Genomic DNA, 22,955 nt, shown 5'->3' on the forward strand with positions numbered 1-22,955 from the left:
CAAAGAATTGTGTACTTTATGTCCAGGGATATATAGCAACACATAGGAGTGGATGCCCATGGTGGGCAGGAGGAGTGTGGGCACTGTATGGACAGAGGGGAAAACAAAGCACAACAAAACAGCAGAAGGTCCTTGCATGGACCAGTTATGATGGGATGATCATTTGCCACAAACTGAGTATGAATCAACTCTCTGGACCTGAAGCCCTAATAATAATCATATGGTTTTTAAACTGGTAATAACAGTGCTTTCCTTTCGGTAAGTACAATATGTTGGGCCACGGAAGGCTCTGTAAAGTTTTACAAATAAATTTTAGCTCTTCTATGCGAGTCTCTGGCCTCCTCTCAGGGCTCGTTCCTTTTAGCCTCCAAGCTTTGACTCGGGCTGTGCCGAGTGCTGTCCTTATACTGACTTCTCTCCCCCACCCCCCATATTCAGACTTTGTTGACTACATCAGACCCCCAAGATGGCTGTCTATGGAGTCTTGGGTGCTTTTCATTTGGGGTTCGAGCATGAAGCCAGGTTGTAATTGAGCTGTGAGGGGCAAGTCCTATTTCCTCTTCCCAAACTGTGCTAAGGGTCTTCTTACATCTCACTACCATCTCAGTTTCCACCCCGTTGCACACAGGGGAAAGACAGGTAAACTGAGTCAGAAAGTGTTAGACCTAGAAAGGAACAGCATTTATTGAGCGTCTATCATGTGCCAGACCCAGCACGAAGGTTTTGACCTTTGTTAATTCCCATGACCACCCTGTGAGGTAGGGGGGACCCACCTCATCTGACAGACGAGGAGATAGAGGCACAGAGGCTAGGACACTAACCAGACAGCAGACTTAGGTCTGTCTGGCTCCAAATCCAAGATCTGAACGAGCAATTTGTTTGGAGCCTTAGCGCCAGGCCTGGGATCCAGCTCACACTCCTCTGAGTCAACTTTCAGTAGAGAAAACCCTCGACTTCACAGCGATGATTCAATTCCTGCCACCAGGGGAGGGGACAGCCTTCCATTTAGAGCCTTAAGAAGGCCCTCTACACTACTTAGGACAGTCAGTTTGAGGTAACATGCAAGGAGCATCAGGAGATTCCCTCAAGTCCCTTTTCCTTTTCTAAAACTCGGTTTCTCAAGCTTAGAGTAGGAGGAACAGAAATCTCTGGGCTCTGGGAATTCTTTTGCCAGTCGGCCAGCAGGTGGAGCCCACTCATCATCCCTCCCTTGGCCTCCAGAAAGCTGCGGAGTCGGGGAAGGACGGGGTGTCCTGGGGCCGAGCCTCCGGGCTCCCAGGACAAAGGAGGACGCAGCCTCTCCCCGCCTGGCAGAGGGGCGGCTGAGTCCTGTGTGACAGTCCAGGACGTTAGGGTCTCGCCCCCGGGAGGGCATTCTCGGTACTGCAGAGACTGGGCGAGCCCCGAGGGCAGGGTCCTGGGTGTGAGGAGGGACCCTGGGGACGGAGCCCGCAGGCAAAAGTGAGTGAGACTCAGAGGTGGGATTGCGGGGCCACCCACCCCGCCCCCGCCCTCCGCCTCCGCTGCCACGGGCTACAGGTAGTTGTCTTCATCCGCCTCCCCCTCGCCTGGGGAGCCCCGGGGCTCCTGGTCTGTGCTGTCGTCATCGTCGTCTGGGGCCAGTGCCTCGATGTCGTGCGTGATGTCAGCCAGCAGCCGGTGAAATGCCTGTGCTTCCGGCCGCTGAGCCGCGCCGTCGTAGCTGCGCACCGCAGAGGCCGACGTGGAGCTCATGCTGCGCTTGATGCGGCCGAAGCTGTCAGTCAGGATGCCACCCTCACGGATGCCCACGCCTTCCAGGAAGCCCTCAAAGTAGCCGATGTCCTGGTCCGGGATGAAGGGCCGCATCCCTGTAGGGCGGAGGAGCAGGTGACTCTTCGGGGTCCAGCCCCTTCCCCTCCCACAGAAGAATCACCTTCTCTGGAGATCTGAGTTCAAATCCTGGCCCTGTCACTCACTAGCTGTGTGGCCTTGCATAATACCTTCATTCTCTGAGCCATAGAAAAATGACATAACTCGAGGCACACAGTTACATACTCACTACATATTCGCTTATTATTATTATTACAATTGTTATATTCCCATTATTAGCTGTGTGAGCCTCCTTAAATAACTACTCTGAGCCTTAATTTCCTCCCCTGTAAAAACAAGATAATTACACCGGTTATCTCGGTCCGGATATGAGGATTAAATAAGGTACTATTTAGCACATACTGAGTGCCCCATAAAAGTTGCTTGTTTTTCTTCTATCTCTACTTCTAGCTATGACTTCAGTATTTTACTTTGTTTCTCTGAGCCTCAGTTTCCTCAACTGTAAAATGGGGCAAAAATACTCTCTACTTCCTAAAACTGAGGACATTCAATGAGATGATGCTTGGCACATGATAACTGCCAAATGTATGTTAGCTTATTAATATTATTCCTGTTGTTATTTTTATTAGTCCTCCTTACTATCTGTGTGATCTTGAACAAGTTCCTTAGCCTCTCAGCCTCAGCTTCCTCGTGGGATAAGATAGGAAAAATCATTCCCTCTCCCAGCTTTGCTGTGAACATGAAATGGCTATACCAGTGCTCTGTTCTTATTGGCTCTGTGACGGCAGGCAAGCCCCTTCCTCTCTCTGCAACTTGGTCTCCTCATATGCTCCATGGATCTCATGATCTTGGCCTTATCAGAGGCTGAAGGGATAAGGAATAAACACTCCCAGTCTGGTGCCTGACCAGGAATGTCATGGACCATGTAGGGGTCTTGGCTGACCCTCAGGGGTTGGGGCAGGGGGCTCACCAAGGAGGAGGAACTTCCGCCGGTCTCCATAGAGCTTCAGCAGGCCGGAGCAATAATCCTGGATGGGCAGCCCCAGCCGGTACTCCCGCAGCAGCAGTGCAAACTGCTGGATCTCAGGGGGCCCCAGCTTACTCCGCAACTGTGGGGACACTATTGAGATCAATCTCAGGAAGCAACCCCCACCCAACCCCTAAAAGTCCCAGAGCCCTCTCTAAGGGCATATTTGGTCCAGCCCTCCTTTGAAAATGCTAGCTGACATTAGTTTAAGCTCTTCAACAAGCTGGCCTTAGTTTACTCTCCCAACCTCATGTCTTACCCTGACCTCTGGGGTCTTATCCTTCAGTCATGTCCAGGATTGGTCATGATGCCTGAAATACCCCATGTTTGCTCCAGCCTCCAAGCCTTTGCTGGTGCAGTTTGCACTGGTGCCCCCGCTCACCGTGACCATGTAATCCTGTAACTGCTCTAGGCCCAGGCCGCTGTGGTCGCTGCCGCTGCAGTGGGAGCCATGGAAAGAGGGTGTGGACGTGCCGCTGTAACACGCTTCAAATGTGTCCTGGGAGCCATTGCTACAGGGACAGGCAGAAAGTGGTTCTCACTCACTCACCCCCCTCCAGCTACTCCCTTGTGACAGGTGGAAGGTGGGAGGGCATAGCTACCAGTCCTCGGGGACTGAGGCCTCATCCCAGGTCCCATTTTCACCTTCAAGGCCCCCCATTATCTGGCCCCTGGCTTCCTCTCACACCTCTTTTCACTCTAGTTCTCTGTGCTTAGCCCACCCTGTCTTCTCTCTTTTCCTCTAATACTCCAAATACCTCTTCATCTCTGGGTCTTTGCACATGCTGTTCCTTTGGCCTAGGATGTCTCTCTCCCTCTATCTTTTGCTGCTCAGCTAATTAAAAAAAATTTTTTTTAAGGAGGGCGTAGCTTACAGTGGCCCATGTGGGGATTGAACCGGCAACCCTGGTGTTATCAGCAACACACGCTAAGCAACTGAGCTCACTGGCCATCCCTGCTGAGCTAATTCTTATTCATCGTTAGATATTAAATGTCACCTTCTCAGGAAAGTTTTCCCTGATCCCCCCCAAACTGGATTAGACCCTCTGTCAAATGCGGTCACAAAGTCTATAAGTCTGCTCATGCCATGCAAGGACTTTCCAGAGCTCCCCACCAAACATCCTCTCTGACCACTCTCTCCCTCACACCCTCTGCCACAGGCACAGTGGCCTCCTGGCTGCTCCTCAAACACACCCAGCTTTATCCTGCTTCAGAATCCTTGCGATTGCTGGTCCCTATACCTGGAGCACTCCTCCTCCAGGTCTTAGTTTCTCATCATCTGAGGGGCCCTCCTGACTCCCCAGCTGAGGTCATATCCCCAGAGCCTCTCTCTCAGCACTCTGCGCTTCTCTTTGAGTGCTTATTACCATTAATACTTATTACTATTAAATAATGGTTTCTTTGTGTCCTGTGCTAGACTGTAAACCATGCATGAGCAGGGACCTTGGTTTTCTTCATTTGCTGAATACCTACTATGTGCTAAGCACAGGTCTCGTCCTTGTTTTGTTCCCCACTATATCCCTAGCATACAGCACAGTGCCTGGCACATGGTGTGTACTCAATAAATGTTGCTTAATAAAAAGTCAACCTGCCTCCTGGTCTTTACATTGTCCCAGAACCATCTTCTATTATCTACAGGGTAGCAGTATAGCTTAGTGGGTATAAACAGATGATAGATAGATAGATATAGATACAGATATATAAAATCCTATATTTTCTAGTTTTGCTAGTTGTGGCTATGTGACCAAGTTCTGGCCAGTGAGATGTAAGCAGAAGTCATTAGAGGATGTTTGGAGCTCTGGAATTCCAGCAATGCTCTTTAAAGAGGCCCCTGCATGCTACCATGATGGCTGGAGCTATAACCACCATCTTGAGCCATGAGGTAGCCTTGAAAATGCCCATCTTGTTTAAACCACTCTTTTTTTTTTTTTTTTTTTTTTTAGGGTTTTTCTATTACATGGAGCCAAAACTATAGTAAACCAAAATGATTTTTTGTCATTAGCTGTGATTTTGGACTCTGCAAGCCATTGTGTCTGGATGACTGGGAGAGAATCATAGGCCAACATGGGCCCACTTCTGGGTTCTGGTTGCACCCCGGGTATCTCAGGGGTATGGATCCTATGAGCTCATCCGAGCTCAGTTTACCTCCCATCCTCAGGGCCCAGTGTCTCAGCACAGATCAAGGTGCGGTCACTTTCTCTCACTCTTTCTTGCCCAAAGGGATCTCAAAAATTCTAGAAAAGCAACCCGGGTGCTCAGGTCGGGAGGGTAAGAGTGGGGTCCCCAGCAAGGGTGGTACCCACAAGGAGCTGCAGCAGCTGAAGTCAGCGTCGTAGGCGTAAGTCCCGTCAGTTCGGCAGCTCTCACCTGGAAACAGCAGAGTGTCAGAGATGGCAAAGCAGGGACCAGCATCCCTGGCTCCTGAGGCCCCAACCCTAGCCCCCACCCTGGGGTTGGGATGATGGCTGGAGCACAAATGGCCCTGTAAGCAACTGTAAGGATGTTGTTAGTTTTTACTCTGAGTGAATTGGGCAGCTATTGGAAACTTCTGACCATGGTTCCTGCCCTTCCCCCATGACACACAGTCAACCTTTGGTGACTCACCTCCCATCTCCTGGCCCTCAACTTTCCCAGCATTGGGACAATCCCACCTTCCTGCCTACCTCATGGGGGATTTGGGTATAGCAAATGAAGGAAGAGGGGAGGGCCTATTTTGAAAACTATGTGTTTAAGATGAGACAAAAAAGAACTTTGAGAGGGAAGGAACTCAACATCTCGAAAGGAAAGAAGTACCATTTACAAAGAGCTTGCTCTGTACCTAGCCCTGGTATCCCACTGAATTCAGATACGAGCCTCACCTTCTGATCTTGGTTCACTCAGTGTCACTTCCTCAGGACACTCCCCTGGCTTCCCAGGGGAGGGCAGTTCCTCATTATAAGTTCTCATAGCATAGAGTGTGTGGTTACATTGTAATTGTGTGACTATTTCCTTACGGTCTGCCTACCTTAGCAATGCAAGGCTCATGAGGGCAGGGCCACATCTATTATAATTTTGCTCACCAGTATATCCCGGTAATTAGCAGGATCTAACACACAGTACCTACTCAATACATATGTATATGCTGAACCCACAGTTCCCACAGATGGGAGTGCCTCCAGAAGTAAAGAGCCAGCTCCTTGTTGCTGGAACTAGGCAAACAGGGACCATGTTGAAGGGGCTGTGGCTGAGGAAATTCACTGAGTGGCCTTGAGGGCAGCATGGGGAGTAAAGCTGTTGCAGATAGAAGCTTTAGAATCAGACACACCTGGGTTTGAATCCTTACTCTGCCACTTACTAGCTGTGTGAACTTGAGCAATTTATTGACTACTCTGGGCCTTAATGTCATCATCTGTAAAACTGGAATCATGTCCTCAGAGAGTTATTGTATCCATTCGAAAAATACTTGAGCATCTGTAATGTCCCTGGTCCCGCGCTAGGCATAGGGACACAGTGGCTAACAGGATGCACAAGGTTGCCATGAGGATTAAACGAGACTTGGCACATTGGCCTGTCTTGGTACATAGTTAGTGCTCAGTAAACGCCTCTATTGGTCTCATTCTCATTCCAGCCCTTGATTGCATTCAAGGATGGGTCTGGAAATGTTCATTTTGACCTACTGTCCTAATGCTCAGTAAACAGACAATGCATGTGCTTAGGTTTCTGCAAAAACAGTGACACCAAAAACAAAAGGGAGAGAGAAAAGTTCAGCTCTGAGGGGCTCGTTCTGAATCTGACAATCAGAACACCTACAAAGAAGCTAGGTGTGAGGTAATTATGAAAAGTAACGTTTTCTTTTAACTCTATGTCAGGGGTACACTGTAATTGCATTAGAGATCAGGACCCCTAAGGGCTTTCATTAGCCCTAAGTCCTGGGGTATCCCCCCTCTCCTGGACTTTTGGAATGTTTCACAGGAGGACAGGCCAGGAGTTCAATTACTCACTGCGGCTGCAGAGCCATGGCCGTTCGGGCGTGGATGTGTAATGGTAGCCGGCCCGGTCCACACACTCGATGCTCTGGTCCCCATAGATGATCTGGAAGACCTGACAGATGAGGGCGCAGGACTCCTCGGCAGCATCCTGGCCCAGGGAGGAGGACAGAGCTCAGGCCCTCTCCAATGACCCGGATGCCCCTGCTTCCTAAAACACAGTGTGAGAAGTCTCACACACACACCTATAGAGGCCTTTAAATTGACTTTGAGGATATTTCCCATCAAAATAATATGGCTTCTCTTTGGGTCTTGGACCTCTTTATAGAACCTAGTGATGATTCTAACCCTTCTGTCCTGAAAAATGCATACATGCATCCCCAATTTCTGGGGAATTAATGGGCCCTCCTGAAGTTATCTAAAATAAATTCTAATTTATTGGTACCGTATTTCCCCGAGAATAAGACCTACCCCCAAAATAAGCCCCAGTTAAGATCGTCAGACAGACACATTTAGTACATTATGACGATGTTCCAGAAGAAGATGACATGTCTGTATTTGAATAAATGCAGATGGTTGTACATGAAAAAAATAAGACATCCCCTGAAAATATGCCCTAATGCATCTTTTGGAGCAAAAATTAATATAAGACCCAGTCTTATTTTTGGGGAAACACAGTAGGAAGCTGAGACCCAGAGAGGTAAAGTAATTAGCCAGGACTAGAACCCAGGTCTCCTAATACCTAGTAGGTGGAGGAAGAAGTAAATGTATGAAAATTTTAGGCTCAACATAGTTACTACTACCAGATCCATATTTAGACATGAGCTTCCTGGCACCCAAGGCAAAAGTGAAAGCAAGCATAAACTTCAGTCTCTGATAGAAGCAAGGAATTTAAGTTCTCGGGTGAGAGCTTTTGGAGATTGCAAATTTGAGGAAGAATTTGCCTCTTCATGTCTTCAAGTAAGAGACACAAAAAGACCATAACTGATGAAGAGGCCATCTCCATGAAGGCATTTCCTAGTTTGTGAATCTAAAAAAAGCCCAGTGTATAAATTAAAATATAACCCTGGATAGGTATTTTGGGATGGGGGAATGTACTAATCATTAAGCCAAAATCAAGCCTTACAATAACCCTACAAAATGGACAAGAAAGAGAGGGTCCTTATTTTATAGTTAAAGACACTGAGGCTTAAAATGGTTAAATGGCTTGCCCAGGCTCATACAGCAGGCCCATGGCATTGGTTAATATTAGCACCCAGGTTTTTTGACTAACTCCTGTACCCTCCCTGGGACCACAAAGTTTCAGATAGGAGGCCAGACGCTAAGGTACTCCTGGAAAACAACTCTTTATTTATTTGTTTATTTAATTTATCTCACAAATTCTCATTTGGTCCTACTGTGTGACAGGTACTGGGCCAGGCTCTGGGGTCTCAGAGGTGAATTGGTTGAAGTCTGTACCCTACAGCTCTCACAGTCCAGTGGGATAAACAGGGCACAAACTCACTTTCCCTATGGAAAATGGATCTCCTCCTTAATTATCACTGCCACCTGCTTGGTTTCTTCTTGGCTCCCATCACAGGTATAATAAATATGATTTACTTGGTCCACTCATTCAGTACTTATTGAGTACCTATTATGTGCCAGGCACTGTTCTAGGAGCCAGAGATACCACAGTGGACCACCCAGCACTCACAGGTCTCTTGCACTCTACAAGGAGACCAGTCAGGCTGAAGTGGAGTGAATAAAGGGGAAGAGTAGAAAGATGAGGCTAGAGAGGAAATGGGGATGGTGGTTGGAAACACTATTACTGTGTTTCCCTGAAAAGAAGACCTCGTCGGACAATCAGCTCTAATGTGTCTTTTGGAGCAAAACTTAATATAAGACCCGGTATTATATTATATATTACCCAGTCTTATATTATAGTAAAATAAAACCGGGTCTTACGTTTTTTTTTTTTTTTTTTTTTTTTTCGCTCCAAAAGACATTAGAACTGATTGTCTAGGTCTTACTTTCGGGGAAACACAGTATCAGGTGGATGGCCTTATAAGCAGTTTTAAGGACATTAGCTTTTATTCTGAATGAAAAGGGAAGCTGAAAGATTTTGAACAGTGACACAGTGTGACTTAAATGCTCACAGGACTGCTCTGACCATGTAGGGGAACAGATTGTAAACAAGGGTCAAACCAGTGAGGAGTGACTGCATGATTCAGATGATAGGAGATGGGGCATGGAGCTGGGTGGGGGCAGTGTGGCGTGGGGAGAAGCAGATGGGTTTTGCTTATATTTTAAAAATAGGGCCAAAATGATTTGTTGACAGATTGGATATGGGCTGTGTGAGAGGGGAGCCAAGGATTCCTGCAAGGTTGTAGTATGAGCAACAGAAGGACAGGGCTGCCATTCATCAAGATAAGGAAGAAAAGGGAGGAGCAGGTTTAGGGGAGAAGATTGGAAGCTCAGCTTTGGATGTGTTAGGTTTGAGAAAGTCATTAGACCTTCCGATGGAGGGTTGAGTGGAGGAACATGTCTGGAGATGTGGTGAGAAATTTTGGGGGAATTCTCAGTGTTTTAAATGTCCTGAGACTAGAGATGACCTAGAAATGAGTGTAAAGGAGAGGAGAGGAGAGGATGGAGGACTATGCCTGGGGCACTCCAACCTCTAGAACCTAAAGAGAAGAAACCAGCTCCTGAGAAGGAGCAGCCAGAAGAGTAGGAAGAAAACCAAGAGAATGTGGAGAGCTGGAAACCAAATGAGAAACTGTTTCAAGGGAAAGCCAGTCAGCTCTGGAGCCTGCGTTTACTGGTCAGTGTCCATCTCTCCTTCTGGACAGGCACCATGTCTGTTTTATTCACCACAGTTTATATACAGAGAGAGTCAGGGCTCCCTGGGTCAGAGCAAAAGCTGAGAAGGGTCAGGGCTTGAAGGTGTTTGTCAGACTGTGAGCTCCCTACCAAAGGACACCAAATATGTCTTGCGTATCTCTATCCACAGCACCTAGCCCAATGCCTGGCACAAGCTGGTGCTCAGTAAATACGGCCAATGAATAAAAGCAAAGTGAATGTGGAGGATGGGTGGGGGGAGGGTAGGCAAAGCAAGAAGAACAGAAAGGCTTCTGCCTTGGGTGATGGATAGTCACCAAGAGTACAGGCTCTGAACTTCCCGGGTCCCAATGTTGAAATCACCACCTGCTTCCTGTGTGACCTTGCACAAGTTACTTAGCCTCTGGGCTAGGTTTCTTCTCTATAGAATGGGGGTGGTTGAATTATTTGCCTCTACAGGATCCTGTGAGAATGAAATAAGTTAATGCTGGTTCTGTGTCTGGCATGGGTTGGCATTCAATTCGTGCCAGTGATTAATGCCCGCATGATTGTTACTGTGGTAGTGCGGATATTTACGAGATTGGATAAGGAACAGGGTTGAAGAAGGGGTTAGATCAAGTCTGTTTTAGCTATTTTCAGTTTTCATTCCACTGGGACAGCAAGGAGGAAGTGTCCTGGAGGGGTCCAAGGTTGGCGTTCGGAAGCCTTTTGGCGTCATGGGCACACAGGAAGTACCTGAATCAATCCCAGGTAGGGCCGAAGGAGGGAGAAGGAGAGGCCAGGGTAGACCCCAGGAACCTCGTGAATGGGGTGAGAGAGCGCCGCTCACTCCGGACGTGCCCGGGAGGCAGGGCACAGGGGGACAGGGTGCCCTTGGGCTCACCCTGTTGGCCACAGCCAGGATGACGAGGTTGCAGTAGGCGTCTGGGCTGGGGTCCTGCGGGTCGAGAGGGTTGGGGCCCGGGTGGCGCCGCTCCCAGCTGCCGCCGCCGCCCGCCTGCCTCCGCTCCCAGCTGCCACCCGGCTTGCCCGCGCCGCCGCCGCCGCCACCGTGCCGCCGTTCCCAGCTGCCGCTGAACGTCTGCCGCCGCTCCCAGCTGCCGGACGCCCGGGCCCCCGCGCGCTGGCGCTCCAGGCTGCCGCCGCCGCCGCCCCCAGCCCGGGCCTCGGCGCCCGCGCCGCCGCCCCACGCCATCCGCCAGTCTAGGCTGCAGATGGTGTGGCGCCGCTCGGTGGTGCCCACCCGCCGCTTCTCGGGAGCCGCGCCGGGCGGGCCCGGGTCACGCCCTGCACCGCCGGGGCTGGCGTCTACCCCGGCAGGCACTGGGTCCACACCCAGACCTAGGAGAGGCCGGGTGGCTGTCAGCGGCAGGAGCCAGCTAGCGGACCTGACCCGGCCTTCCTTAGGTCCCGTCGCGCCTGGCCCCGCCCCTGGCTTCAAAGTTCTGAGGCCAGACCCGCCCCCAACACCTCGACTTTACCGTCCAGCCTCGCTCCCGGCTCCACCCCTGGTTTTGGCTCCCCTACGGTAGCCGTTCCCACCCACCCTACCCTACCCCTTCTCGATGCCCCTTACGTTTGTGGGTGATGGTCGGGCTATCTCTTCCTTTGTACGCTTAACTCGGGCCCTGCGCCTGGTTTCAGGGTGCCCTCCTTGGATTCCGGCTTCCCCCCTACCTCGCGCCTGGCCTCAGGCCCCGGCACTAGTTTGCGGTGTGATCTGACCGCTCTCACCTGCTACCACAGCCCGAGCCCCGCCCCCTGAGTATGGCCCCGCCCCTAGATCAGACTCCGCCCCTCGCCAAAGTTCCACTCTACCCTCCGAGCGCAGCAGCCACGCTTCCCTTCACCACATCTCCCTTCACCACTCCCTGCCCTGACCTCAGGTCTCTCTGGCTTCTCTACCTTTCCCAGGCTTCCTCAGGATAGTGGGACAGGCTGCCCACACTTCAAACTCAACCTTGGTCTCGGTCTTATTGCATATGGCGTGGCCTGCTCCTAGTTTCTGGGTAGGGTAGTCAGACCATTTCCATCATCCATCGTTCAGCCTCAGGCCCCACCCCTGGCCCTAGGAGCCCTTTCTCTCCTCCTTCACCTCTTGGCTCTGTCCCTCTGCAGGCCCCTCCCGCTGTACCTGTCTTAAGCACCAGCAGGTGCAACGCGTCGTCCTGCAGGTAGGAGGCAGCGGCGATCTCGTGAGTGGGGATACGCAGGATGAGCTCCTCGTTGTCGCGCCAGGTGAGCAGCAGGCAGCGGGCTGACAGGCTCAGGATGCTGTCCTGCTCCGCCGTGGTCTTCAGCGGCAGCTCCTTCAGCTGCTGCAGGGGTGGGTGGGATCTCCTGAGTCCCCCAGGGCCTTGAATGGGAAGGAGAAGGGGACAAGGCCCTGCCCTCTCCCTTCCCCACAGCCTCACCCTGGCCGTGTCCAGCAGCTGCAGGAGTTCGTCCCGGCTGGAGGGGTTCAATGAGGAGGTCACCCAGGTGAGGTGGCCTAGGAACTGGAATGGAAACAGGGGTGGGGTGGGGAGAGTGGTGGAAGAAGGGCAGAGAGAAGTCACCCTGAAGCTTTGGAGGATCCTGCCCTCCTCACTGACGCAGCGCTGGTAGACTGAGATAGAAATAGCTGAATTAATAATAAGAACCTGATAATAACTCTGCCGGTCATAGAAGCCAGAACAGACCTGAGAGCTTTCTGTACATTCACTCATTCATCCTCACTTTAAGGATTAGAAAACTAAGGCACAGCAAAGGTAAATAGCATGCCCAATATTATATCACTAGAAAGGGCAAAACTGGACTCCACACACCAGAGCCCACACTCACTACTAGCTTACATTGCCTGAAAACGTCATTATTTAGCTGCAACAGTAGCAAAAGTCACTATAATACCTCGAAAGGACTGACCACCTGTGAATTCCCACTTGGCCTGAGTGGCTCTGTCCCCCCCAAGCACGTGTCAACTGATGGTGCAAGTCACTCACCCTCCTTAGGATCTTGTAACAGAAGTTAAATGGAAAGGGAAAAATGTTTTATGAAATTAGTATATAATTTTGTCAGAAAAACTATGTCCCAAATCAATAAATTAATTCTTATTAAATTCATTTATTCTTAATAACGTAATGTTATCACTTAACTTCAGTGTTATTCCATCAATATAATAATTAACTTTTTTTCATTATTTTTAGTTTTATCCTTCTTGGTGAATTTCACTAATCACACTTTTTCTCCCTTTTTTTAATTCTCTATGAAATTTAAGTCTCCAGTTTTTAAATGGATTTATTTGTTAGCTTTTCTCTCCATAGAGGGTTGCCAGATAAAATACAAGATGCCAGTTAGTTTTGAATGTCACATAAACAACAGATACTTTTTCAGTTTGTTTTTCTTTTTAGTATTTTTAGTCTCATGCAGTAGTGGAACATATATTAACGCTCTTCACCCCAAGAGTGTGCCCACCTCTTCTCATTCCACACCCACCTTGACCTCTTTCTCCAGGTAGTCACACAGCAGAATCTGGGGGTCGATGAGGTAGTCAGGGGGATAGAGGGGCATGGAGTGCAGGGGCCGGCGGCTCACACTGCTCCGAAAGGCTGCCCGGCGTGCCGCCTTGGGGAACACCAGCCTCCGGATGGGGGATACAAAGCCCTGGGGAAAGTGGGGGAATAACATTGATAACAGCAACTGAGTTTCTAGAGCACTTACCATGCTCAGGATTTCATTTACATCACCAAATTTAATTCTCACAAAGACTACAGAAGGGATACTTCCGTAATCCCCATTTTACAGGCAGAAAAACTAAGCCTCAGAGAGGGAACTAGCTGATAAGGTCACCAGCGAGTAGTGGTAAAACCAATTGCTCACCCTGGTCAGTCTGGCTCCAAAACCTCCATTCTAAACACCAAGGTGAGGTGGAGGCCCTGCCAAGACCCTGGCTGAGGCAATTACAGAAAAATACTAAGATTCCAAGTGGCTGGATGGTGGGTGCATAGGTATTTGTGAAGCTCTTCTCTGTGCTTTCCTAAAAGTTAGAAATAGTTAATAAGTACATGTAAGTATAATTCAGCAGGCATCTGCATAAAAATGGCCTGGAGCAAGGTTAAAGGTGCAAATTCCAGGGCCCCTGCTCAGCCCAGCAGAATCTAGTTCTCACAGGAAAGTTTGAGCACTACTCTAGAGCATCCAGGTCTCGGTGCGTGGTTCCTGGATGACTGCCGCCACCAGCAGCAGCACATGGGAACTTGAGAGAAATGTCTGTTCTTGCGCTCTATCTCAGACCTGGTGGATCAGAATTTGGGGGTGAGACCCAATGATCCATGTTTTAACAATGGTTCCAGGTGATTCTGATGCATCAAGTTTTAAAACCAATATTAGGGAGCCTGGGTGGGGTATATAGAAGCTCTGAGAAATGAGAACAAACGATCTCATTGGAAAGCGCATTCCAGCATGAGGCTTTAAGGCAGATGTGCACAAGCCTAGAGAAGCTGCGTGAGGTCTGCTGTGGCTGAATTATTATATCAACAAGTTAGAGCGTCCTTGATTGCCAGCTATGCAGCTGGGACTTTATCCTGTGTATGTGTGAGTGGGCTGGGGAGGTAAATGTTTTGTCTGTGACCCTGAATGGTCCTGCTCACCTCTCCAGCCTCATTTTACCCCACACTGCCCCTCACTTCTGCCCTCCAGCTACAGGGCCATCTTTCAGTTCTTCCTCCTTGCTACATTCATTCCCACCACCGGGCTTTTGCACATGCTATTCCTCTGCCTGAAGCACTCTTCCCTATCCCCTTTCCTTCCACCCATCAGATCTCAGCTCAAACTGACCAGTCTAGGGCTGAGTCCCCTAATATCCTGTCTCCCAGCACCGTGTATGGAGCATTTTATGCAATGTTGCATTAAATACTTTGTTTAAAAAATTGATAGTTGCCTCCCCCATGAGACTGTGAGCTCCAGGGAGGGAGCAGGGACCTTGCCTGGCTTTGCTCACCACTGCATCATCACCAGCACCAGGCATAGTGCCTGGCACATAATAGGTGCTCAGTAAATATCTGTAGAAGGAATGAATCCAGAGAAAACATGCACATCCATCTTGGCTCCCTTCTGAGCCCTCGTGATTCATGAGGGAGCCTTTTAGAACAGCCTGACCTACGTTTCCTGGGAAAAGAGGACTCGGCGGAGCTGAGAGTGGGAGTTGGAATCCGAGGGGCTCCCTGAACTGCAGGTGAGATGCCCAGAGAACCAAACTAGAACTTCTTAGAGTCAGGAAGGAGTGGGGACCTAAGGGGTGGAGGGAATTAGGAATTAGGCTGAGGCCTTAGGAGTGAGCTCTGGTATAAAGATGGGGAGGGGCAGACTAGACTGGAACCCAGCAGGTATGAGTCTCAAGCCAGAATAGGCAGCGTCAGCACAGAATTGCCCTGGCTGAGGTCCTTCTGTCTGGGAGAGTAGGGAGCAGAGAATGGGTCTGTTGGGTGTCAAGCTGCAGAAAGGAACCCCCAAGAACATCAGGGAAGGAGGTTGGAACTATCTCCCAAACAAATCTGTCTGGCCGGGTTTCCCTGGAAGGTGCCTGTCTGTTTATCTGACATTACGAGGGTGGCAGAAGCCACTGAGAGCAGGAGGAGACAGGTTAAGGAGTTTGGAGCCCAAATGTCTGGCTGTCCAAGGGCGGGGAGGAAGATCCTCCAAATGGAAAAAAAAGCCCTACCTATGCCCTCACTGCCGAGCACCCCCACCCCAGACTTCCCATTTCCCCAGCTCTGGGGACATTTCTCTGCCCTGCATCCCTCCCCACCTCCCACCTACCTTTTTCCCTTTCTTGACTTCATATTCCATGGTGAATCGTCCCTTCTACTTCTGCCACCCTACTGGCCACCCCTTCCACTCTCTCCCCCCACACAGCTCCTTTGTTCTTTTTCCTGCCTGGTCGGAAACTCCACCAGCCCTGGAGTTCCTGCCCCTCCTGTCTGATAGTGAGCAGAGGTGGAGGCGGCTGGACGCAGCCTAGGGACCCTTCAGCTGAACAGTGGAAGCCCAGCTTGAGCAACTGACCTGAGGAGACAATCTCTAGGCCTCCAGCCAGAGGCTTGCTATTGAGGGGGCTTGGGAGTTGAATAAGGCTGGGGAAGGGTCCCCTAAATTTGGAGTCAGAAACTCCCAAATCCTACTTCTACTTCTGCCTCTGACCTGGCTGTGTGACCTTGGTAAGCCAAGTCAGTTACCCTTTCACAGCCTCACTTTCCACCTCCCACTATAAGTGGGGAGTAAATGTTGCCTCCCTTTCTAGGCTGCTGTGGTGAGAACTAAATGAAAGAGCAGGTAGAAAAATACATCATAAACTATAGAATACTGTGTCCAAGCAAGTTATGATTTAAAAAATTAATTATTACTATTAAGGAAGGCAGTATGCATGAGCTTCGGAGATAGGCTGCCTGAGGTTGACTCCTGTCTTTGCCACTTACTAGGGTTATGACCTTCGTCAGGTCCCTTAATCTCTTGTGCCTCAATTTTCCCATCTATAAAATGGGCATAATACCAGTCTGACCTCATAGTGAACTTGTAAGGATTAAATGCACTTGGAAGAGCTCCTGGCACATATGAAGTGCTTAATAAAAATTAACTATTTACTTTCCTATGTGTCTGTGTGTCCTGGGCTATTTTACTGTCTCTTGGGAGAATATTAGGGAGGTAAGGCTCCCTTTGTAGTTCTGTGCTGAGCACCTTACATATTTCATCTCACTTATTCCTCATAACATTGGGGTACCATTATTATAGCCATCATACAGACTTTAAGAACAAGCTCAGCTGCAGAGGCTGACCCAAGAAGGTCACACAGTGAATAAGAGGAGACCTGGGATTTCTGCCAGCTCTGGATCTGAAGCCAAGTTTCTTACCTCTAGGGCCAGTGCACTCTGTATACCCCACCCATGACAGTTGGAAAGGTGCTGATTGACCCATCTTCCCTTTGCCATGACACCTGGGTTCCAGAGACCCACACTCTGGAACGGATTTGCTGTATGATCCAGGGCAGGCTACTTATTGTAACCCCTCTGGGCCTCAGCTTCTTCATCTTTGCAATGGGAACAATGACCCCTCAGCCTTGCCCTGCCCTCAGAGATGTGGCAAGAGAGACATCAGGCCCTGGATGAGAAAAGTGGTTGGAAATTGTGAAGTGCAGGGACCAATGCAATGCATAGGATTATTTTTTTGAAAGTGTGAGTGTGCCAGGTCAGTGCCCGTTGGAGCAAGGGTCAGAGCTCCCACTGCCTCTGCGTGTGAGGGCCACAGAAGACTCCTAGCCATCAGCTTTTCCCCTTACCTCCCTCCCTTTTTCCGGGGAGGGGAAATGGCCAGCCTGCTTAGCGCAAGCTCACACAGCCACTCCCTCCTGCTTCTCTACATCCTGCCAGTCACCTCCCAGCAGCAGGAAGGGAGATCTGCATGAGCCTGTGACCAACCGGAAAAGGCCAGGATGTTGCTATCCCTGACTGTTCCTGACATCAAAACTCCCATTTAACCCCTTGAGCAAATCCCGAATTCCCACCCTCAGAGTGGCAGCAGAGAATGAAAGGTGGTCTCTTGCTCTGGCACCTCCATGACTGGCTTTTGCAAGCCTCTTCCTCTCTCTGAGCCTCAATTTCCCTATCTGTAAAATGGGGACGCTTATTATTCCTGGACTAACTCCAAACATCACTGAGCTTCTGGGCTTCTCAAGTAGGACAAGAAATGTTCTGAATGCCACTAGAAATAGCAAACTATCCATATTCTCTGCAGTGCCCACCCCAGGGCCATGAACTATTCAAGTGCTTAGTAAATGTCAGTGGAAGTAGGTGGAGGAAACAGGTGGACCTAGGTTCAAATGTGTGTGACCTTGAACAGGTAGTTCATCTCTCAGAGCCCAGAGTTCTCATGTGTCAAAAGCAGGATAATGATGGTGATGGCCTCTGAAGGCTGCTGCAGGAGTTAAATGAAAACAGTAGCATACAATGGTAACATTTATTATTAAAATTAGCTTGTGAATCATAAAACAGTTGAATAAAATACAATCCCTGCTCTCAAAGACAGTTGTGGTAAATAGGATTCATCTTGAACCACTTCCAGTTGATTGGCAGGGGCTGCTTGGAGCTCTGTGTAGAGGATAAACACCAGATCTACTCCCAGAATGAAAAAGGATTGATTATCAATGCCTGCCATGGGACAGGAGAGGGGCATATGGCAGCTGGCGTATCGTTCATATGCTGACCCTGACCTGGTTAGAGAGAAAGACACATAGGCAAAGAACTCTGAAATAAGGCAAGCGACTAGTCTGGGAAGGCAGACTCGGGAGTCATTCACCACGCCCATGGTATTCAAGCCAAGCCTTGAAGGGCATATGGAAGGAAGATCTAGGCAGAGCGAACAGCTTGAGCAAACACATGGTGCCTGAGTTGCAATGCTTTTGGCTGCGAAGAATAGGCTACTTGATCAAAGGTGGATTAGACTAGGGCGGCCGGATGGCTCAGTTGGTTAGAGCATGAGCTCTTAACAGGGTTGCCGGTTCAATTCCCACATGGGCCAGTGAGCTGTGCCCTCCACAACTAGATTGAAGACAATGAGCTGCCGGTGGTTCCCCAATATCCCCCCCTCCAAAAAAAAGTAAATACATAAAATAAAATTTAAAAATTTTTAAAAATTAAATTTAAAAGGTGGATTAGACTATAAGGACAATTTATTGTCTCTTAAGACAAGAAGTCCAATGGTGAGTGATTTCAGGACTGGTTAATTGAGCATCTCAAAAATGGCATCAAGTTCTTTACATTTTTCTGCTTTGCTGGTGGTATGGGCTGAATTATGCCTCCCCAAATTTATATGTTGAAGCACTAACACCCAGTAGTACTTCAGAATGTGACTGTTTTTGGACATAAGTTAAAATGAGACTGAAGAGTGGGTTCTAGTTTAATCTGACTGGTGTCATTTTGTTTTGTTGTTTTTTAATTTTTAATTTTTTATTATTGAGAAACAGTGTTTCTCCAGGGCCCATCAGCTCCAAGTCGTCGTCCTTCAGTCTAGGTGTGGAGGGCACAGCTCAGCTCCAAGTCCAGTCGCCGTTTTCAATCTTTAGTTGCAGGGGGCACAGCCCACCATCCCATGTGGGAATTGAACTAGTAACCTTTGTTAGCTCATGCGCTAACCAACTCAGCCATCCAACTCAGCCATCCGGCCGCCCCATGGTGTCGTTTTAAGAAGAGGCAATTTGGACACACAGACACCAGGCATGCACGCACGCAGAGGAAAAAACCTGTGAGGACACTGTGAGAAGGTGGCCATCTGAAAGGGAAGGCAAGAGGCCTCAGAAGAAACCAATCCTGCTGACACCTTGATCTTGGATTTCTAGCCTCAAGAATTGTGAAAAAATAAATGTCTGCTGTGTAAGTCATCCAGGCTGTGTTATTTTGTCACGGCAGCCCTAGAAAATTCATATAGCCCACAAGAGGGCTGTTGTGGCTTTAGGAGTGATACATCCATCCTTAGCCTGCTTTTGATGTCATTAACCCTTGATGAAACCAAGGGTTTCCCCTTCTTGTATGTCTTTTTATTGTAACAGAAAACCTTTCTTAGAGATTCTTCAAAAAACTTGTCTTAGGAACCTCAGGGTCAGATGTATTAGCCAGGATGTATTTTGGCTATAACTAAGACCGAAATAACAGTGGCTTAGACATAGACGTTTATGTCTTCTATCACTTAAGAGGTCCACGGGGTATAGGAACTCCGTGTGTGCAGGACCCAGGGGCTTCCTATCTTCTTGCTCCACCATACTATGGTTTTGCTCTCAACTTCAAGATGGCTCTCCACACAGCTGCAGTCCAGCCAGTTGGAAGGGCAAACAGAGCCAGGGGAGAGCACAGCCCCTCTTTTTAAAGGGATGATTTGGAAGTAGCCCAGATCCTATTGCTCATATCCCATTGGCCAGAACTTGTTTCCATGGCAACACCTATTGCAAAGGAGGCTGGGAAAGGTAGTCTTCTATTCTGGGTGGACATGTGCCCAGCTAAAAATTTGTTTATAGGAAAAGGGGGACTCTCTCTGCTCTTTGCCATGTGAGGCTATAATGAGAAGTCAGCAGTCTGCAACTGAAAAGAGGGCTCTGACCATAACTCAACCATTTTGGCACCCTGATGGTAGACTTCCAGCCTACAGAACTGTGAAAAATAAATTTCTGTTGTTTATAAGCCAAAAAGAGTGGGGCAAAGGGAAGCATGGAAACTAGGGGGGATGTAGTGGTCTCTGCCTCAAAGCATTGGGTCACAAGCTCCTAATCCCACCAATCCTTGGTTATGGAAATTATCTTGGACCAATGGTTCTCAAACTTGGGTGTGCATCAAAATCACCTGGAAGGTTTATAAAAACATGCTGCTCCCCACCCAACAAAGGCTGATTCAGTAGGTCTGGGGTGGGGCCTAAGAATTAGCATTTCTAACAAGTTCCCTGGTGCTGCTGGTCTGGGGACCACACTTTGAGAACCACTGTGTTAGACCCATGATGACTTGCCTTTTGGCGCCAGGAAGGGGGCCATGTTCCCTGAGTACTTGGGATGGGGGCTCTACACGCATGAAAGAATGGTGAGAAAGGTCGTTGGCTGGCAACTGGGAGAGTCTTACAGAAACAGGAAGCTGGGTGGTTTGGAGACTGTAGGAGGGCTGGGCAGGGTAATGTTGGAGATGAAGCTCAAGAGGTATTTTGGGTTCAGACTGTGAAAAGTGATCACAAGGGTTTGACCTTTATTCTGAAGGCTCTGGGGAGCCATGGGAGGTGCTAAAGCAAGGAAATGTCATGAATCAGATTTGTGGGAGGATGAATTAAAGCAGTGGTCCTCAAAGTGAGGTCCTCAGACCCCTTGCCCCAGAATCTTCTAAATGCAGATTCCCAGACATGCTCTATCCACCAGCAGGTTATGGAGATGGGAAATCTGCAGTTAAAACAAACCCCCTCTACCCCAAGTGTTTCTGATGCACTTTGAAGTTTGAGAATCACTGGATTAGAAGGTGGAAACCCCCTGAGGCAGGGAGATCTTTCAAGGACAATTGTCTAGAATAGTGAAGGCAGGACCATGCCTGTTTCATATCTTTTTCTTCACTGTGCCTAGAAAAGTGCCTGGCATAGTGATCGAAAAATACAGTGAATGTTTACATTTAAAATTTTTATTACAGTAAAAGACACACTTCCATTAATCCCCCTCAAAATACTTCCCCTCACTTAGAACACACTTATCCCATCGTTCTTGCCACTTTCAGAAGCGGTTCTGGAAGTCCTCTTTTGTGAGTGTCTTTACTTCATCCTCCATCATGACAACGCTCTGTGTCACACATCATTTCTCATTTGGCAATTTCTGTCAAATAAAAACATTATGGCCTGTCCTCATCCACCTCATTCACCAGATCTGGCATCCTGTGATGACTTCTGGCTCTTCCCCAAAGTCAAAATGGCCATGAAAGGTAAATGTTTTGAATTGATTCAGGACATCAGGGCAGCCATGAGAGCACAACTAAAGACACTCACAAAAGAGGACTTCCAGACCTGCTTCAGAAAGTGGCAAGAACGATGGGATGTGTGTTCAACGCGAGGAGAAATATTTTGAGGGGGATTAATGGCAATGTGTCTTTTACTGTAATGAATTTTTTAAACATTTACCGTATTTTATGATCACACCTCATATACTAGGTACTCAGTAAATATTTGTTTTAGAACTTCAGTCTGGGTCCTGATATTGTCATGGACTCATTTTCTGACCTCTGGCAGATGTGCCCCCACCTGCTCTCTTTCTCTCTCTCTATTTTTCCTTATCTGTAAAACAAGAGTTTGGAGATAATCCTTAAAACCTTTGGTGGCAAGATTCTGGTTGATTGATTGAGGCTCTGTCTGTCCAATCAACAGGGAGCTTTGTGTAATGTCCTAGCCTCCCCCAGCTAAATGTCTTTGTCTCTTAAAGGAGCCACAGGGACTGTGGCAAAGGGTATCCTTCCTTTCTGCTCCCTCCTTTATCTCCCTCCTCTGGCCCAGTACAGCCAAAACAATAGGACACAAACAGCATGTACTGAAATGACTTTTAATAGCTCATGTCGCAGCAAAATTAAAAATATACAAAAAGTTTGTGGTGTACAAAAAAGTCTCAGTACAGAAGCCCCAGCTTGGGGCCACCTCCCTCTCCTGGGGGATGCGCAGAGGGGTGAGTTGGGATAGGGGACTGAGGATGGCACAGATGTAGTAAATACCAGGAGGTGGGACAGGAATAGGAAACAAATGGGCAGAGATGGGGGCCGATTAGGGAGGGAAAAGAGAAGAACCTGGAGGGGAAAATCACCCAGAATTGTGCTGAGGGGGGGATATTAGCCCCTCTCAGGCATGGCTAGTGGTTCCTGGAGTAGGAAAAAGTGGAGTGCGGGCATTAGGGCTTGGGGTGTTCCTGTGGCACCCTGAAGGACCTGGGCTCTGGTCCCACCCTGACACCAACTCGCTGTGTGACCTTGGGCTGGCTGCCTCTCTGAGCCTTCCCCTTCAGTGAAACACTACGCTGGGTGATTACAATGCTGATTCCCACCTTGGGGTCCCAGGTCCTGAGGGTTGCAAAGGCAGGAATGGGGGCCCACCATTGCTCTCGAGAATTGTGTAAACACCAACAGAACACAAATATTCCCCCACTCTCAAGCCCTAGAAGCTAACTTGAGGCCTTGGCAGGCCTCAATCAGAAGCTCAGCTTGAGTTGATTTAATACGGGAAAATTAATTATACTTCAAGAATTGAGGCTTGTTTGGGAGAAAACTCTCCCAAACTCTAGGATCCTCAGGGTGAAAATAATAAGAGGGGCACTGGGAATCATTTGGGTCCATTCCAGCTATTTATAACTGGTTTGGAAAACCAAGAGTTCCAGGCTCTGTTTATGAGGCCCCTCCAAATTTGGTGGTTTAGCTCAGTAGAGACAGGCCTGGTTTGGATTCTGGGATTTGGGTGAGAGGGAGCTAGAGGAATATCTATGTCCCACCTGATGTCTTTTTCGCTCCCTTTTGTCAGGCTAGTCTCCACTCTGGGATTATTGCAAGTACCCCCTACCCCTTCAGCCTGGCCTGGGAGTGCCCTTACAACGAGTGTGCATAGAATGAAGGCCAGGACTGCTGGGGAGAGGGCTGCCCCCTCCTTGCAGTGAGAAGGGAAGGGTGGAGGAGCTTTCTGCCTCCAGGAACCAGGCCATCTGTGATTGGGCCTTCCTCTCCCACTTGAACAATTTCCTGCTTTTCCTCCCCTTGCCTGTACCTGCATGCAGCAACCCAAACCCCAGGAATGACCTTGCTCCTCCCCAAACATAATGGCAC

The 22,955-nt window shown here is 48.8% G+C and overlaps 1 protein-coding gene across 4 annotated transcripts in view; it reads right to left on the bottom strand.

Moving 5' to 3' along the window:
- The window catches only part of CCM2L (CCM2 like scaffold protein), a 27,747-nt gene continuing 4,792 nt past the window's right edge, over positions 1-22,955 (bottom strand). The window contains exons 1-11 of one of the 4 annotated variants that reach the window (XM_074318289.1): positions 15,418-16,190; positions 13,096-13,263; positions 12,036-12,119; positions 11,756-11,939; positions 10,505-10,962; positions 6,820-6,955; positions 5,143-5,206; positions 3,222-3,351; positions 2,783-2,921; positions 2,567-2,676; positions 1,612-1,850 (exon numbers count right to left, since the gene is read on the bottom strand). In XM_074318289.1, the coding sequence (XP_074174390.1) occupies positions 1,764-1,850; positions 2,567-2,676; positions 2,783-2,921; positions 3,222-3,351; positions 5,143-5,206; positions 6,820-6,955; positions 10,505-10,962; positions 11,756-11,939; positions 12,036-12,119; positions 13,096-13,263; positions 15,418-15,447 (1,590 nt within the window). In that variant the 5' untranslated portion in view covers positions 15,448-16,190 and the 3' untranslated portion in view covers positions 1,612-1,763. Of the gene's footprint in view, positions 1,851-2,566; positions 2,677-2,782; positions 2,922-3,221; positions 3,352-5,142; positions 5,207-6,819; positions 6,956-10,504; positions 10,963-11,755; positions 11,940-12,035; positions 12,120-13,095; positions 13,264-15,417; positions 16,191-22,955 lie in introns of those variants that run through there. The other 3 variants (XM_074318288.1, XM_074318287.1, XM_074318290.1) reach the window with 3 other exon arrangements.

Source organism: Rhinolophus sinicus, linkage group LG13 (genome assembly GCF_036562045.2).
Source record: "Rhinolophus sinicus isolate RSC01 linkage group LG13, ASM3656204v1, whole genome shotgun sequence".
Taxonomy (NCBI): domain Eukaryota; kingdom Metazoa; phylum Chordata; class Mammalia; order Chiroptera; family Rhinolophidae; genus Rhinolophus; species Rhinolophus sinicus.